This window comes from Carettochelys insculpta, chromosome 18 (assembly GCF_033958435.1).
Source record: "Carettochelys insculpta isolate YL-2023 chromosome 18, ASM3395843v1, whole genome shotgun sequence".
NCBI lineage: Eukaryota > Metazoa > Chordata > Testudines > Carettochelyidae > Carettochelys > Carettochelys insculpta.
In genome coordinates, this window is record NC_134154.1 from 3,272,859 (window position 1) to 3,287,358 (window position 14,500).

General features: G+C 47.6%; 1 protein-coding gene across 1 annotated transcript in view; it reads right to left on the reverse strand.

The window, feature by feature from the left end:
- The window catches only part of UPB1 (beta-ureidopropionase 1), a 39,171-nt gene continuing 24,671 nt past the window's right edge, over nucleotides 1-14,500 (reverse strand). The window contains exons 7-10 of the mRNA XM_075012546.1: nucleotides 13,269-13,350; nucleotides 4,174-4,216; nucleotides 3,120-3,274; nucleotides 1-1,106 (exon numbers count right to left, since the gene is read on the reverse strand). Of these exons, the coding sequence (XP_074868647.1) occupies nucleotides 1,023-1,106; nucleotides 3,120-3,274; nucleotides 4,174-4,216; nucleotides 13,269-13,350 (364 nt within the window). The 3' untranslated portion in view covers nucleotides 1-1,022. The remainder of the gene's footprint in view (nucleotides 1,107-3,119; nucleotides 3,275-4,173; nucleotides 4,217-13,268; nucleotides 13,351-14,500) is intronic.

Genomic DNA, 14,500 nt, shown 5'->3' on the forward strand with positions numbered 1-14,500 from the left:
TGGAATAGCTGATGGCAGTTTAATAAAAAGGCAAAATGGCTCTAAACACAAACATGCCTTTACAAATTACATCTGTGTGACAGCACAGGCAGTCCATTACTTGTGTCAGTGTAAACTTATGTGAAGTGAGAAGAAATACAGTCAGTGCCTTATCGAGTACCAAAGTGTCAATGCTTGTATTTTTAATACTCTACTCAACTATGTGAGTGTTTCTGTGCACAAAAAGGAAACTTCAAAAGGTCCCAGACAAAGCCTCTAAGTGTTGGCTTGTTTATGACAGTCCAACAAAGCAGACAGGGAAAGCACACTAGCATTTCCTCAGGGCCAGAGGGGTTTTGTATAGGTTGAACCTCTCTAGTTGCATGCTCTCATCCAACATGCTCTCATCCAGCAACATCCATAATTCAGCATGATTTTAGTTAGCTGGATGACCACTTATGAGTGTGGCCAAGTTTCCCACAGTCCCATAAAGTTTGTTTACAGCCACCAGTCCTGGCTCTCAGTTTTCTCTGCTGTTATTTAGCTGTAATTTACCACCAAATGTCTTCTAAGAGCCCAGTAAACAGTGAATGTGTTGGTAATGTGCTAGACTATATTGACTTCCTGTCATCCTGCAAATTCTCTCATCTGGCACCAGTCAGATCCCGAGGATGCCAGATTAGAGAGGTTCAACCTGTACATGATATATCATCACCTTTCAGCAACACTCATAGTTTCATGCACATTTCAGAATTTAAACTAAATCTGACCAAGTGAGTTCCAAACCTAGATATCATGTGTTCATCATTTTGCATGATGGTAGGTTGCTTATATCGCTGCTTTATAAAAATGTATAGTAGCTTTTGACACGCAGTCACTGCACCTGCACTTGCCTAGCTTCAGCAGCAGTATCAACTGTGAGACAATAAATGATGGTGACTTTTGCAGACTAATATGCATAGATCATGTCTGTTTGATTTTTTTTTTTTTAAATGAGGAGACGCTTGGCATGACAGCTCTCCTACCAGAGGACACTGACATAGTTACTCTTTAATAATATTGGGTGTAAAGTCAGACTGGACAGCCTTTGAGAGTTCCTCTGCATACATCTCGTATCTTCCAGTCATCTGGAAAAGAAAGGCAGAGCTGTAGCCTATATCAGTAATTTCCCATTAGCTGCTCTTTCTCCTCCCCACTGACAGGGAAGACTACAGATCATCAGCTGAAGGAATATCAATAGGAAATTTTGATTGAGATCACTTCTTAAAAAAGAAGCATTAATTACCAAAAATAGTAAGGTGCTAATTCTCTCCATCTTCAAAAATTACCAATGCCATGACAAGCAATTTCTTTTGAAAGCTAAGCTCTCATTTTAAGAAAGCCATTGCAGCATAGAACTGCATTTGTAAAGTGACTGTGTAAACATAGTACAATCTTACAAAGCATATGTACTCCCAGTTACACCAATATACACCCAGTGAAGGCAGTGGAACTGCACAAGTTAGAAGTGTTCCAGGATGTTCCCAGTAACACCCCAAAACCCCACTGCTTTCAATGGATTAAAGATGTCACTGGAGCAGTTGGGCTGTATTTGTAAAGGATCTTGTATAGCTCCCAGTGTGATAGCATGCTCTGATGATGATGCACAGTAAGGGAAGAACCCATCTTGGCTTTCAGATCCCAGGCAGAAGTTTCAGGGCTGGTAGTTACCGAGAACAACATAATAACAATAGTAATTTATTATTATTAGCATATGTGAAAGATAGTCATGTAAAACACAAATCCCAAGCTTTTTTTTTTTTTAACAGTTACTTTTCAGAGCAAAACCCCACTATGTTTATATCAATTATACTTGTGAAGAAAACTTGTGATATTGTTGTTTTCCTGAATGTGCAAGCAGCCTGAAACATCAGCTTTGAAGGGAGTCAACTTGCTCCTCCCTCAGCGACAGAGCACTATCTATAGCTTCTCCTATCTGAAACAGTCTGAATCCAACAGCTACCAACAACTGCCCTATCTGTGATCAGATCTGCAGCTCCAGAATCAGGCTGATCTGCCATCAACAGACTCACAAATAGGAGAGTGACATGAAGATGTCCTACTCATTATCAAGTGACCATCTTGGACAATGACCACCCATGCCAGCAAGGGCTGACGTTGCCACAGCACCACACTGTGGCACGGGAAAAATCAGTCTCAGTGTCAGCACCTGCTGTTGTCTAGTGTGTCACAAAATACAAAAGACCACATGGCAAAAGCATATACAAGAGTAAAACACAAGGAAGCTGGATGTGCATTTATACAGATAAAGATTTATAAAAAGGAAAATGGCAGATTGTAAAGATTGCTAGACAGAGGCCTTATCCTACTTGTTGCCAGGAGTCAAAGTGTATATTGCATTCAGGAAAAAAGGCTGATCACAATTCAAGACTTATAGCAGTTCTGAGGACTAAAACTAAGGCTTAACTACACGTGGTTGCTCTGTGTATGTCTACACAGTAAAAAAAACATGTGGGTGGCCCTGGTCAGCTGACGTGGACTCGTGGGGCTCAAGCTCCAAGGCTGAAAAATTTGCCATGTAGACATTCAGGCTCAGGCTGGGCTCTAGAACCCTGCAAGACAGGAGGGTCCCAGAGCTCAGACTGTTACCTGAGACTGAACATCTGTACAGCAGTTGAACAGATCCTTAGCCTGATCCCCACGAGCTTGAATCAGTTGTCGTGGGCCAGCCTCAAGTTTTGAACTGCAATATTCACATTCCTTCAGGAAAGTGAACAGAAATTAATTAAAGGTGTTAGGTTAGTTAAACCACAGTAATCCTCTGTGTAGATGCTCTCATACAGAATTAAAGTGGCTTAAGTTCCAGCTAGCTTAATTCACTTCCCAAATGAAACAGTAAGAGGTGACTGCGGGAAGCTCTCGTCCAGTTTCAGGCTGTTAGTGTGCTCAGGAAGTGAACACTCCACTACTTAGCCTTCTGAATGTTGCCTTCATAATCATAAGAATTAGAAAGTTCCATCTTTAGCAACACCTTAACTTCCATAAAAGCTAATGTATAAGGCCCATTAAATGTCATTTAAAAGTTAGCAAACTGTTCTTAGACCACTACCCAGGTTTCTTTACAGAAAAAAAGGACTTACCTTAAAACTCCATTTGTCACCAACTTGCCTGCAAAGGTTTAGATCTAACTCTACCACCAACAGCCCATCCTGAGTACGCGAGAGTCCAGGTGTCCGACTGCCATCTGGTGCAGCCACGTAACTTGAGCCATAAAAATATCCCAAGTCATGGTGGGCTTAATAAATAAAATAATAATCAGCACAGAATGCCATGAGCAAATAAGTATAAAATTTTACATGTTCTTTCCCCTGTGAAACTGAGATTTGCTTCATTTTTTTTTTAATCCTCCAGCTGTGCCCCCACTTAACAAGCCACAAGAAAACTGAGCTCTAACCTTTAGTTTCACACACACAAGAGCTTTCACATGGACAATCCATGTAACTCTAATAGGATTTTGATAATGTATGTCTATACTTACTAATTATTAAAACTATCTGCATTTAAATAAAAGCTATGTTTCTCTCTCCTATCTTGCCTGCAATCAAGTAAATGATAACTGTGACATCACAATGGCTATGTCTACATTACAGAGATGTTTTTGAAAGAAGCCCTTCTGGAAGATCTCTTCTGAAAGAGCTTCTTTTGAAAGAGTGTGTCCGCACAGAGAAAAGCAGATCAAAACAGTGATCTGCTCTTTCGAAAGAGAGCATCCACTTAGCCCCACTCTTTCAAAAGAATGGGCCAGGGATCAAAAATGAGGACTGCTCTTTCGAAAGACAGGCCACAGGGAGCATCTACACACATTTTCTTTCAAAAGAAGTGTTCAAAAGGGGGTGTTCTTCCTGAAATGGGAAAGGAAGACCGACTTCGAAAGGACCACCACAGTCTTTCAATATACTTTCAAAGAAATGCTTTGTGTACGTAGATGTTCCACAGGATCTTTCGAAAGAGCCCCCTTCTTCAAAAAATCTTTCATAAAATGCTTGGTTATCTATTCAGAAGTCCAAACAGAGTTATTTCTGGGAAGCAGATACTGCCATTGCTATGGAAACTACAAGCAAACAGACGGAATGATAACTATTCATGCTTCAAAATAAACTTTTACCAATTCATGAAAGTATTTACTGAACGTACCATTCTTACCATCTCCAGATGTAAATGCATTCGGGTAGTATTCCTGTGAAACAAAGGCTAGTTTAAAATGAATCTGTAGATGGCACTACAGTCTCATTTAATGAAAGAGAATCTTGCTGCAAAACAACAAGAAGTCCTTTGGCGCCTTGTAGACTAACTGATATTTTGGAGCATAAGCGTTTGTGGGCAAAGGCCCGCTTCATGAGATCACTGCAATACAGTGGTTACTATAACAACATATTAATTCATGCCTGGCATACATCTATTAAGACATGTCTGGCTTACCCTCAACATGATCTGCAAAAGGAAATCTTCAGAGTCACCTCGTTTCTAGATTCAAGATAGTGACTCTCTTGCTAGAATTTTATGGTGGACTAGTTTGGAAGACAGGCATTTGCTTGAGTGACAGCCCTGTATTCACAGTGCTCTGAGGAGTAGTAACCGTGTGTCACAGTCCTGGTCATAGCAGAGATCTATGCATGAAATCAGCTCCGATGCACAGGCTACCAAACATGACAAGAAGCAGCCCAGGATCCAACGGCAGGAGAGTCTGAGACAACATGATGTCTCTGTCCTGCTGCAGCCTACAGCCCTTACCCTATTCACAGCCACAGAGAGCTGACATGTTCTCAAATACGTAAATGACCCATCCACAACCAAGCCCTTGAACAGGGAATTGGAGTGGTGTGGAGGAAAACTGTAATTCTGAATCAGTTATGTGTACAGCAACCTGAGAAGTCCGGACTGTGCTTCATCTGGAACCTTCTCTTACAACTGTTCACTAAGGGTGACCCTGCGAGTAGCACAAGACTCCAGATGACATAATTTTGAGGGCCTTTGGGACACACAAGCCTTTCTACCACAAGAAGGTAACGATCAAAGGGAGGACGTCTCTGGTGTGGGGTGGGAGAAGAGAGATTGTAATGATGTAGTCTTTACAGATAATAGAAAGGAAGAAAGAAAGGTTACTCACCGTAGTAACGGTGGTTCTTCGAGATGTGTCCCCGTGGGTGCTCCACATTAGGTGTCGGGCTCGCCCGGCGCCGCAGATCGGATCTTCCAAGCAGTTTCTGCCGGACCGCGCATGCGCCGGTGCGCGCCGCTCCCCCGCGCGCTCCCGGCCATGTGCGCGATCCGGTCCCCGCCAGTTCCTTGACCAACCGCCTCGGATGCTCCTGCAAAACACTAAACAGAGATCCGGAGCGGGGAGGATGGGCGGGTAGTGGAGCACCCACGGGGACACATCTCGAAGAACCACCGTTACTACGGTGAGTAACCTTTCTTTCTTCTTCGAGTGTCCCCGTGGGTGCTCCACATTAGGTGACTACCCAGCAGTAACCCAAGATAGGAGGTGGGTAATCGGATTATGTGCAGCTTGTCCCCGAGAGGACCGCTGCCAAGAGACGGGTATCCTCTTGGAATACCCTGTGAAGGGCGTAATGTTTGGCGAAGGTGTCACAGGATGACCAGGTCGCCACTCTGCAAATGTCTTTTAGCGCAACGCCCTTGAAAAAAGGCTGTTGATGCTGCCACCGCCCTAGTGGAATGAGCCCTGGGCGTGGCCAGTAAAGGAGTCTTTTTGAGTTTGTAGCACATTTTTATGCAAGATACGATGTGCTTAGAGATTCTCTGCGAAGAGAGACATTCTCCTTTTGATTTGGGAGCGATAGAGACTAGGAGCCTATCCGTTCTCCGGAAGGACTTGGTCCTGTCCATATATAAAGCTAGCGCCTGCTCACGTCCAGGAGGTGTAGGCGCACCTCTTTGTTAGAGTTATGAGGCTTTGGATAAACAAGGGTAACAATAGGTTCGTTAGTATGAAACTCAGAAAGAAACTTTAGGAACAAAGGCTGGATGCAGCCGTATGGTTACCGCCTCCTTGGAAAAACAGCGCAGGGCGGCGTTGCCATAACTGCCTCAAGCTCGCTCACCCTGCGAGCCGACGTGATTGCGAGAAGAAAGGTCGTCTTCATCATAAGGAGGCGGAGGGAAACCGTGGCCAAAGGCTCAAACGGTGGTCCCCTTTTCGCATTAAGCACCAGGTCCGAGTTCCACAGAGGTGGAAGCGGTTTCTGAGGGGGGTATAGGCTTACCAGCCCTTTGAAGAACCTGGTAACCATGGGATGGGCGAACACCGTGTGCCCTTCCTCTTCGTGTCTGAACACCAAAATGGCGGCCAGGTGGACCTGAAACGAGGATAGCGAGAGTCCTCCTCTCTTGAGGTCCAGTAAATACTCTAATATCACAGCCATAGGCACCGAAAGGGGGCTAGCTGTTTGGTAGAACACCATGCCGTAAAGCGAGTCCATTTCTGCTTGAAGGTCTTCCTGGTGGAAGTCCTCCTGCTACTTTCTAGGACTTGCTGCACTTCCTCCGTACATGTGCTCTCTAGGGAGCTGAGCCATGGATTAACCACGTTTGTAGTCGCAGGCTTTGGGGGTGCGGATGCACTATGGACCCCTGGGCTTGCGTGAGCAGATCCCGCGCCACCGGAGGGGACATCGGTGGCCGGTCCGACATGCGCAGGAATAGGGGGAACCATTGCTGTCGATCCCACGTTGGGACTATCGGGATCATTCAGGTTCCTTCCCTCCTGGCTTTCTGCAACACTTTGTGGATGAGCACTGTGGGAGGGAAAGCGTAAAGCAGGGGGCCCCTCCATGAGATCGCGAAGGCATCCCTCAGGGACCCCCGTCCCAGTCCTGCCCTGGAGCAGAATCGTGGGCACTTCTTGTTGTGCTGAGTAGCAAACAGGGTCTATCTGGGGAAAAACCCCATGCGTGGAAAAATCGGTTGCAGCAGATCGGGACGGATCTGCCACTCGTGCGTGAGTGCGAAACGCCTGCTCAGCTGGTCTGCCTTCACATTGCGAGCGCCTGGTAAGTACGAGGCTTTCAAGGTTACCTTGTTGGCGATGCAGCAGTTCCACAACCGGACTGCTTCTATACATAAGGCACGGGACCGAGCTCCTCCTTGCCGATTTATATAAAACATGGTGGAGGTATCGTCTGTACTGATCCCGACTACCTTGCCTTTCAGTTGGTCTCGAAAGTGTCTGCAGGCGTTGAACACTGCTTTGAGCTCCAGTATATTTGTGTGCAGTGACTGCTCCATAGAGGACCACAGCTCTTGCGTCACCTCTTCGCCCATGTGTGCTCCCCACCCTATGAGGGGGGCATCTGTAGTAAGAAAAACCAATACGTGTGGTTGGTGGACGGGTACCCTTGTAAGCAGGTTCTCGGGGTTTACCCACCATTGCAGGGATTTGCGCACCTCCGTTGTGGGCGACGCCATCCTGTGAACAGTGTGTGCTGCCGGTTTGTATACGCTCGCCAGCCAATGCTGCATGCTGCGCATGTGTAACCTGGCGTTCTGTTCTACGAAACGTTGCTGCTGCCATGTGGCCCAGCGGCTGTAAGCACGTCAGAACCGGCACCATAGGGCTGAAGGTGAAGCCTTGCGCGAGGGAGCCGATGGCCCGAAAGCGAGTCTCTGGTAGATACGCCCTCGCTGTAATAGAATTTATGCGTGCCCCTACGAACTCTATGTCCTGTGCGGGGTCTGTCTTTGATTTTGTCAGATTGATAAGCAGGCCGAGCGAAGAGAACGTGCCTGCTGTGACACATATTATGCGTAGTACCTCCTCCTTTGAGGCCCCTTTGAGTAGGCAGTCATTCAGATACTGGAATATAAATACCCCCTGTCTGTGCAGGTAGGCTGACACCACTGCCAAGGTCTTGGTGAAGACTCTGGGGGCTGAGGAGAGCCCAAACGGTAGGACCTTGTAAGTCAAGGGCTGCGAACCAATCTCCATCGTCTAGTGCCGTAAGGATGGAGGCGTTTGTGATCATCCGAAAACGTTGCTTGCGCAGGTACCGGTGAGGCCTCGAAAATCTAAGATGGACCTCCCCGTGAGGAAGTACCTCGAGTAGAACCCTCTCCCTTGCAGTTGCTCCGGCACTCTTTCCACTGCCCCTACGAGCATGAGATGGTCTACCTCCTGCTTGAGCCTCGCTACATGGGAGGTCTCCTGGAGGTGGGGCCCCGGGTGGAGGTCATGGCGGTGGGAGCAACTGGGAGGGGATGGCGTACCCCGTGGCTATGATCTCCAGCACCCATGTGTCTGTGGTGATCCTTTGCCACTGGTTATAAAATGGTCGGATGATGGCCTTGAGCACTGGTTTCGTGCCCTCTGGAAGCGAGTCCATGAGGGAGGTCAACCTAATGTGGTTGTTGAAATTATGGTTCGCTAGATGCGCTGCGTAATTTGCCATTGGCAACAGTAGCGTGGAGGAGGAGTAGACCTTTCTGCCCAACAGCTCTAGCTTTTTGGCATGTTTGTTTATTCCCCCACGTTGCGACGACTCCACCACCAAAGAATTTGGTTGTGGGTGGCTGAACAGGAACTCCATGCCCTTCGTGGGCACGAAGTATTTATTTATTTTCGCTCTTTTGTGGACAGGCGGAATAGTCGCAGGAGTCTGCCATATCATAGTGGCAGACTCCAAGATTGCGTCATCAGCGGTATGCTATTTTGGAGGAGGCCGGAGGTCTCAGATTTTTGAGGAGCTTATGGTGTTGCTCTTGCACCTTTGCTGTCTGGAAGCCTTGCGTGAAGGCCACCCTCGTAAAACAGCTCTTGGAACTGTTTGAGATCGTCCGGAGGATGGACGCCCCCCGGGGCCGTAGCCTCATCCGGGGAGGAAAGCGAGGAACCGCTGGGGTACGTCTTTCTGGACCCTTCCGGTTCCTGCTGATGATGGTACACCCTCTCACTAGAGGTGTGCGAGGAAAAATCTCGGGGTTCCATAACCAGTCCCCCCTGAGATGCTTAAGTCTCTGTCCCCGGTCACAATTGCCCTCGGGGGTACGAGATCGTTCGTAGGGATCTTTCCCTAGTAGATTGCCGATGGTGTCTATGCCCTGCGTGGTAGGGGCGACCACGGCAGTATAAGCACTGGTCTTGGGAAGGTGACCTAGACCACTCCCTTGGTGCATACGCTTTGCGTCTGGGGGAGGGAGACCGTCGAGACCCTGGAGAGGTGGTCCCAGCCAGGGTGAGGCTGGTTGCAGAAATGGAGAAGGGGGCTCCGGGTAGGCCAAGGGGTGGGGGACCCCTGCCTTCTAGTTGGAGTCTGCAACATAGCGGAGGGCTGTGAGAAAGCAACTACACAGCCCTGTGCGGAGAGGGGCTGCAATGCCTCCTCTTGTGTGCAGTCTTCCCCCTCCCTTGAGGAGGTAACTCCGCCCCTGACATACAGGGGATCCCGGCCCCGTCCGCACCGAGCTCGGCACACTCGAAGTCGGTGCCGCATGTGCGGTGTCCTTCGGTGCCGGCAGGCTGCGTGCCTGCGCGCTCTGCACCGCTGGTTTTCCGGGGGTCGGTGGTACCGGCGCTTGTTTAGCCGCCGCCCTGCCTACGGTGCGGGGCGGCTGGCTGATTATCGAAGGGTGAGCCGCTTGCACGTGGCTCTCCGTGCCGCCGCCGATCAGCTGTTGCTGCGGCTGGGGGCTGCTCGCTCCTCCCGTCCCGCTCGTTGTTGCTGCCGGCAGGGATCGGGCTGGGGGGCATACAGGGCATTCCGGCGTCCACACCAAGCTCGGCACGCTCAAGGGCGGTGCCGCACGTGCGGTGTCCTCCAGTGCCGGCAGGCTACGTGCCTGCGCTCTCTGCACCGCCGGTTCCCCAGGGGTCGGTGCCGCTGGTACCAGCGCTTGTTTAGCCGCCGCCCTGCCTGCGGTGCGGGGCGGCTGGCTGATTATCGGAGGCTGAGCTGCTTCCACGTGGCTCTCCGTGCCGCCGCCGATCAGCTGTTGCTGCGGCTGGGGCTGCTCGCTCCTCCCGTCCCGCTCGCTGTTGCTGCCGGCAGGGATCGGGCTGGGGAGCATACAGGGGATTCCGGCCCCGTCCGCACCGAGCTCGGCACGCTCGAGGGCGATGCCGCATGTGCGGTGTCCTCCGGTGCCGGCAGGCTGCGTGCCTGCGCGCTCTGCACCGCCGGTTCCCCGGGGGTCGGTGCCGCTGCCTGCGGTGCCGCCGGTACCGGCGTTTGCTTAGCCGCCGCCCTGCCTGCGGTGCTGGGCGGCTGGCTGAGTATTGGAGGCTGAGCCGTTTCCACGTGGCTCTCCGTGCCGCCGCCGATCAGCTGTTGCTGCGGCTGGGGGCTGCTTGCTCCTCCCGTCCCGCTCGCTGTTGCTGCCGGCAGGGATCGGGCTGGAGATACTTTCCTCCGTTTCTGCGCTGATGGAGTGAGGGAGGCAGCTTTCCTTTTAAGGGCCCCGGAGGGTCCCTCCTGCTGCGGCCGCTCCGGCGCTTCTGGCTGGAGGGCCTTATCAAGAAGCAGCATTTTTTTTTTTTTTTTTTCTCTTGTTTTAAAGCCTGAAGAGGACATTGTTGGTGAGTCTTAGAGTTTTTAAGTGGGTACTTAGCACCTTCTTTGTGCCGTTTTCCCCGTCCGATGGCCTGCCTTAGCAGGAGGGCTGATAGCCCTAGCTCCTGGCCTCCGGCGCTTGTTACTGGGACTGGCTGAGCTGTCCCTCTCCTAGCTTGTTCGTTGTTTTTTTTTTTTTGTTTTTTTCTTTTTTTTTTACAAAATAACAACCGGCTAGCTTATAGTAGCCTAAGTGCCTGAAAAAAACTTTAAGAAAAAACAGATAAAGTCGTTGAATACACTACTTGGCCTTAGCCTAGTTGGATTCCGTCTGCAGCCGACGGCGGTTAAGAGGAACTGGCGGGGACCGGATCGCGCACATGGCCGGGAGCGCGCGGGGGAGCGGCGCGCACCGGCGCATGCGCGGTCCGGCAGAAACTGCTTGGAAGATCCGATCTGCGGCGCCGGGCGAGCCCGACACCTAATGTGGAGCACCCACGGGGACACTCGAAGAAGAATATATGCTCTACCTGGGTGGACATAAAGCCAGAGTCCTGGGGAGCACCTTTAAAATATATACACACCTGAGGTAAGTCTACACAGCAACCTTATTTCGATATAAACTATTTCAAAATTATTTTTAAATAGTGGTTGTGTTGTGTAGATGCTACAATAGTTATTTCAAAATAACAGTTGTTATTTAGAAATAACTTTGCTGTGGAGACCTACCCTAAGATGCCAGACATAGAATTTGCATATGCTCTATCTCAGAATGCCACAGTGTTGATGTAGTCATGTTGGTCCCAGGATGTCAAGAAGACAACACTGGTGAGGTACCTTTCATTGTACAACTTCTGTTGGTGACCAGACAAGATTTTGAGCTACATAGGGCAAAGGTACTCAGAGTGTTACAGCTCAGTACAAGATTGTTTAGGATAAGTAATTAACATTTTAAGGAACCATTTACATCAAAGTGGCCAATTAACACTCCTCCAGTCACAGGACAAAGAACACAAGGGGCAGGGAGGTTAATGATATGTCAGATATGGAGTGGAATGATTGTCCTGTGAAAACTGTTCTCCCATGAGTAATATAGAATTTTTGTCTTTTATTGTTTTTCAGTGAGTTCATTCAAGAACATCATATCTATCTGACTTCATCCACATAGTGCTCTGGAGGATGAACATCACATACGGTGATACGCATAAGTGGCACCTATACATCTTGGAAGGTGTGTTGTGGGAGATATTGATCATTGTAGCGGTAGTGATAAGTCTATAGATTTTGCATGTTACTATGCCAGGGTCTGGTGTTGTTTGAGTTGACTGGTACTGGTTTGTGGGGAGTTTGCTTCTGGTAATGAGGCTGGAGAGGTTAGTGGGTTATCTGAAGGTGCAAAGAGGGGGTTTTGCAAAGACTTTCAGAATTTGTTCCCATCAAATAGGGGTTGTAGCTGTTTAAAGCTACCCATATGGGCTCCAGTATGGGGTGGTAGGTAACAGCTAGGGTTTGAGGTCCCTGCAGTAAAACAGCATGTCTTGTGGGGTTTTGGTGGCTCATTCCATGATGGGATCTACTTCTCTAGTGGAGTATCCTCGTTTGGTAAAGGCGGTTTTACGCCTGCTAAGGTACGTGTTTACGACTTTCTCCATGGAGCACAGCTGAGGGGCTGGCTGAAGGAAACTGAGTTCTCGGTGTGGTTACTGGATCTGTGAAGGTAAATGCAATGATCCATGGGGTTTCCTGTGTAAAGTTATCTTGTAAGGTTTCATTGTTGAACCTAATCGTGGCCAGGAAATTGTCGTTGCTGAGGGTGTTCTAGAAAAGTTTGATGGATGGGTAGTAGTTCTTGAAGTTGTGGTGGAAATCCAGAAGGAAGTTAGGTCATTTATCCAAAGAATGAAAATATCATCACTGTGTCTTAGTACATCATTGGTTTTGTTGTGCATCTGTCCAGAAATTCAAGGTGGCCTATGAAGAAGTTGATATTGATCTTTCATCACAACTTCTCCTAAATGATCCTTTTAAATGTGTTAACTATTTATGCTAATCAATATGTTTGACCTTGTATTTAGCTGTACCATTCAGTAATGTTCCCAGATCTGAAAAAGATCTCTGCTTAGCTGGGAAGTTTGTTGCCATCAGCAACAGAACTTGGTCCAATACAATACATTATCTCATCAACCTTGTGTCACTAGCTCTGAAGACAGGGCTCTGCTACAACTGCAGTGAGAGCAGGATCAGTTCCATGATTTCAGGTAAGGAGAGAACGTGTCTGATTAGTAGGGGCCAGCTCCGTCACAGATGTGAGAGGACATATGTCTTTTTCAATAAGCCTAGCTAAGATTACACTGGGTTCTGCATAGGAGCTAAGAGAGTTAGTAAGCTGGGAAGGAGCATCCACCTTAGTTAAATTCATCACCACAAAGGAAGAACAAGTCAAGAATAGGAAGGAGCTGCAGCAGAATGCAGACAGCCAGCAGCAGGGGCAGGGGTTCACTCTCCCTGCTTAAAACACTTTCACTCTTCAAACAAATTACACATGTTCATGAGCGGTCTCATGCTATAAAGAGGAATATAGGCATGCTCAAGGTGTCCTAGTGCTACGATGTAATGCTGTGAGACTATACAATTCATTAGCTAGTATTACAGTACTATACAGTACAGTATCATAGTGCATAGATGCAGAACTAAGGCTACAAAGCAAAGTGTTGAAATACTTACCGTTCCTACTCGGTTTATGGCACATGTAAAGCAGTCGTTAGCAATAGCTGCATTTCTTGCTTCAATTGGCCACAGTGACTCACTGTAAAATGGTAACAAAAAAGGTGGTTGTTATTGTTTATCTGCATGGCTCATAGCTTAATTTGACACAGGTAACGAACATTATGTACTATTTCCTAAATTAATACAAATCAACTTATCTGAAAAAAATTTAAAAAAATACCCTCTGAGATTTGCACTATTGTTTAAGAAACATGTAAAGTAGTATCAGTGGGAAACTTGATTTAAATCAATATTTTTCATGGTGATTTAAACCAATAATTTAAATCAATCCATCCTACTGAAAACTCAGGCATCCTTCTGTTCATTAAATATATTGAGATGCAGGGATCATACCATCGGAGAAAATATGGTTTGACAGTACTTACAGCCCCGAAAAAACGAAGTGACTGGATGCACACTTTTCTGCAAAATCACCTCATAACCATATGTAGTTGCTCAATATTAAGCGCCAAGGGCACAGTGTGAGTGGATGACCATCAAAAATAAATCTCAAGACGACTGAGGCACCTACAAGATGCTCATTGACTTAACTGAAAGGACTTGGTTTATTACTCCCTGTCTTCAACTGCTGAGCCAACCTGCCAGCACTTCTACGAAAAAGGGACTCTGCTGTAAGGCCCCTGCAAATTACAATTTCACAGAAGGGAGGGCAAATACAGAAGGAAAGGAGACTATTGCCAAGAGGTTACTACAGAACAGCTATCTTCCATTTCCCTAGAGAGTGTTTTCTGCATAGGATTCAAGAGTCTTCTTCCTGCAATAGAAGTTATAGCCTCAAAAAGCAATAAACAGAAAACAGCCAATAATCAGGAGAGCCTGGAGCACCCAAAAAGCAATGAAGTGTCTCATGAAGGCAGTGTAATTTCTGTTTGCTCTTCTACTAATCGGCTGCAAATGGACCAACATCTCAAGCATCATTCTAATGGTGATATTTGTAAAACGCAGTAAAAGTCACTCTGTATTTATTGAACACTTTCTAAGGCCATTTCCCAATATTAAACGACCTAAAACAGTAGCAATCCAGCTCTTATCTGGAAACTCAGATTTCCTAAGGCAATTCTGTGATAGGATACTGTACAATTACTGATTCAAAATTATAGTTCTCCATATTACTCCAATTCCCTGTTCAAGGGCTTGGTTTTGTGTGTGTAATACTGTGAGCGATTCGC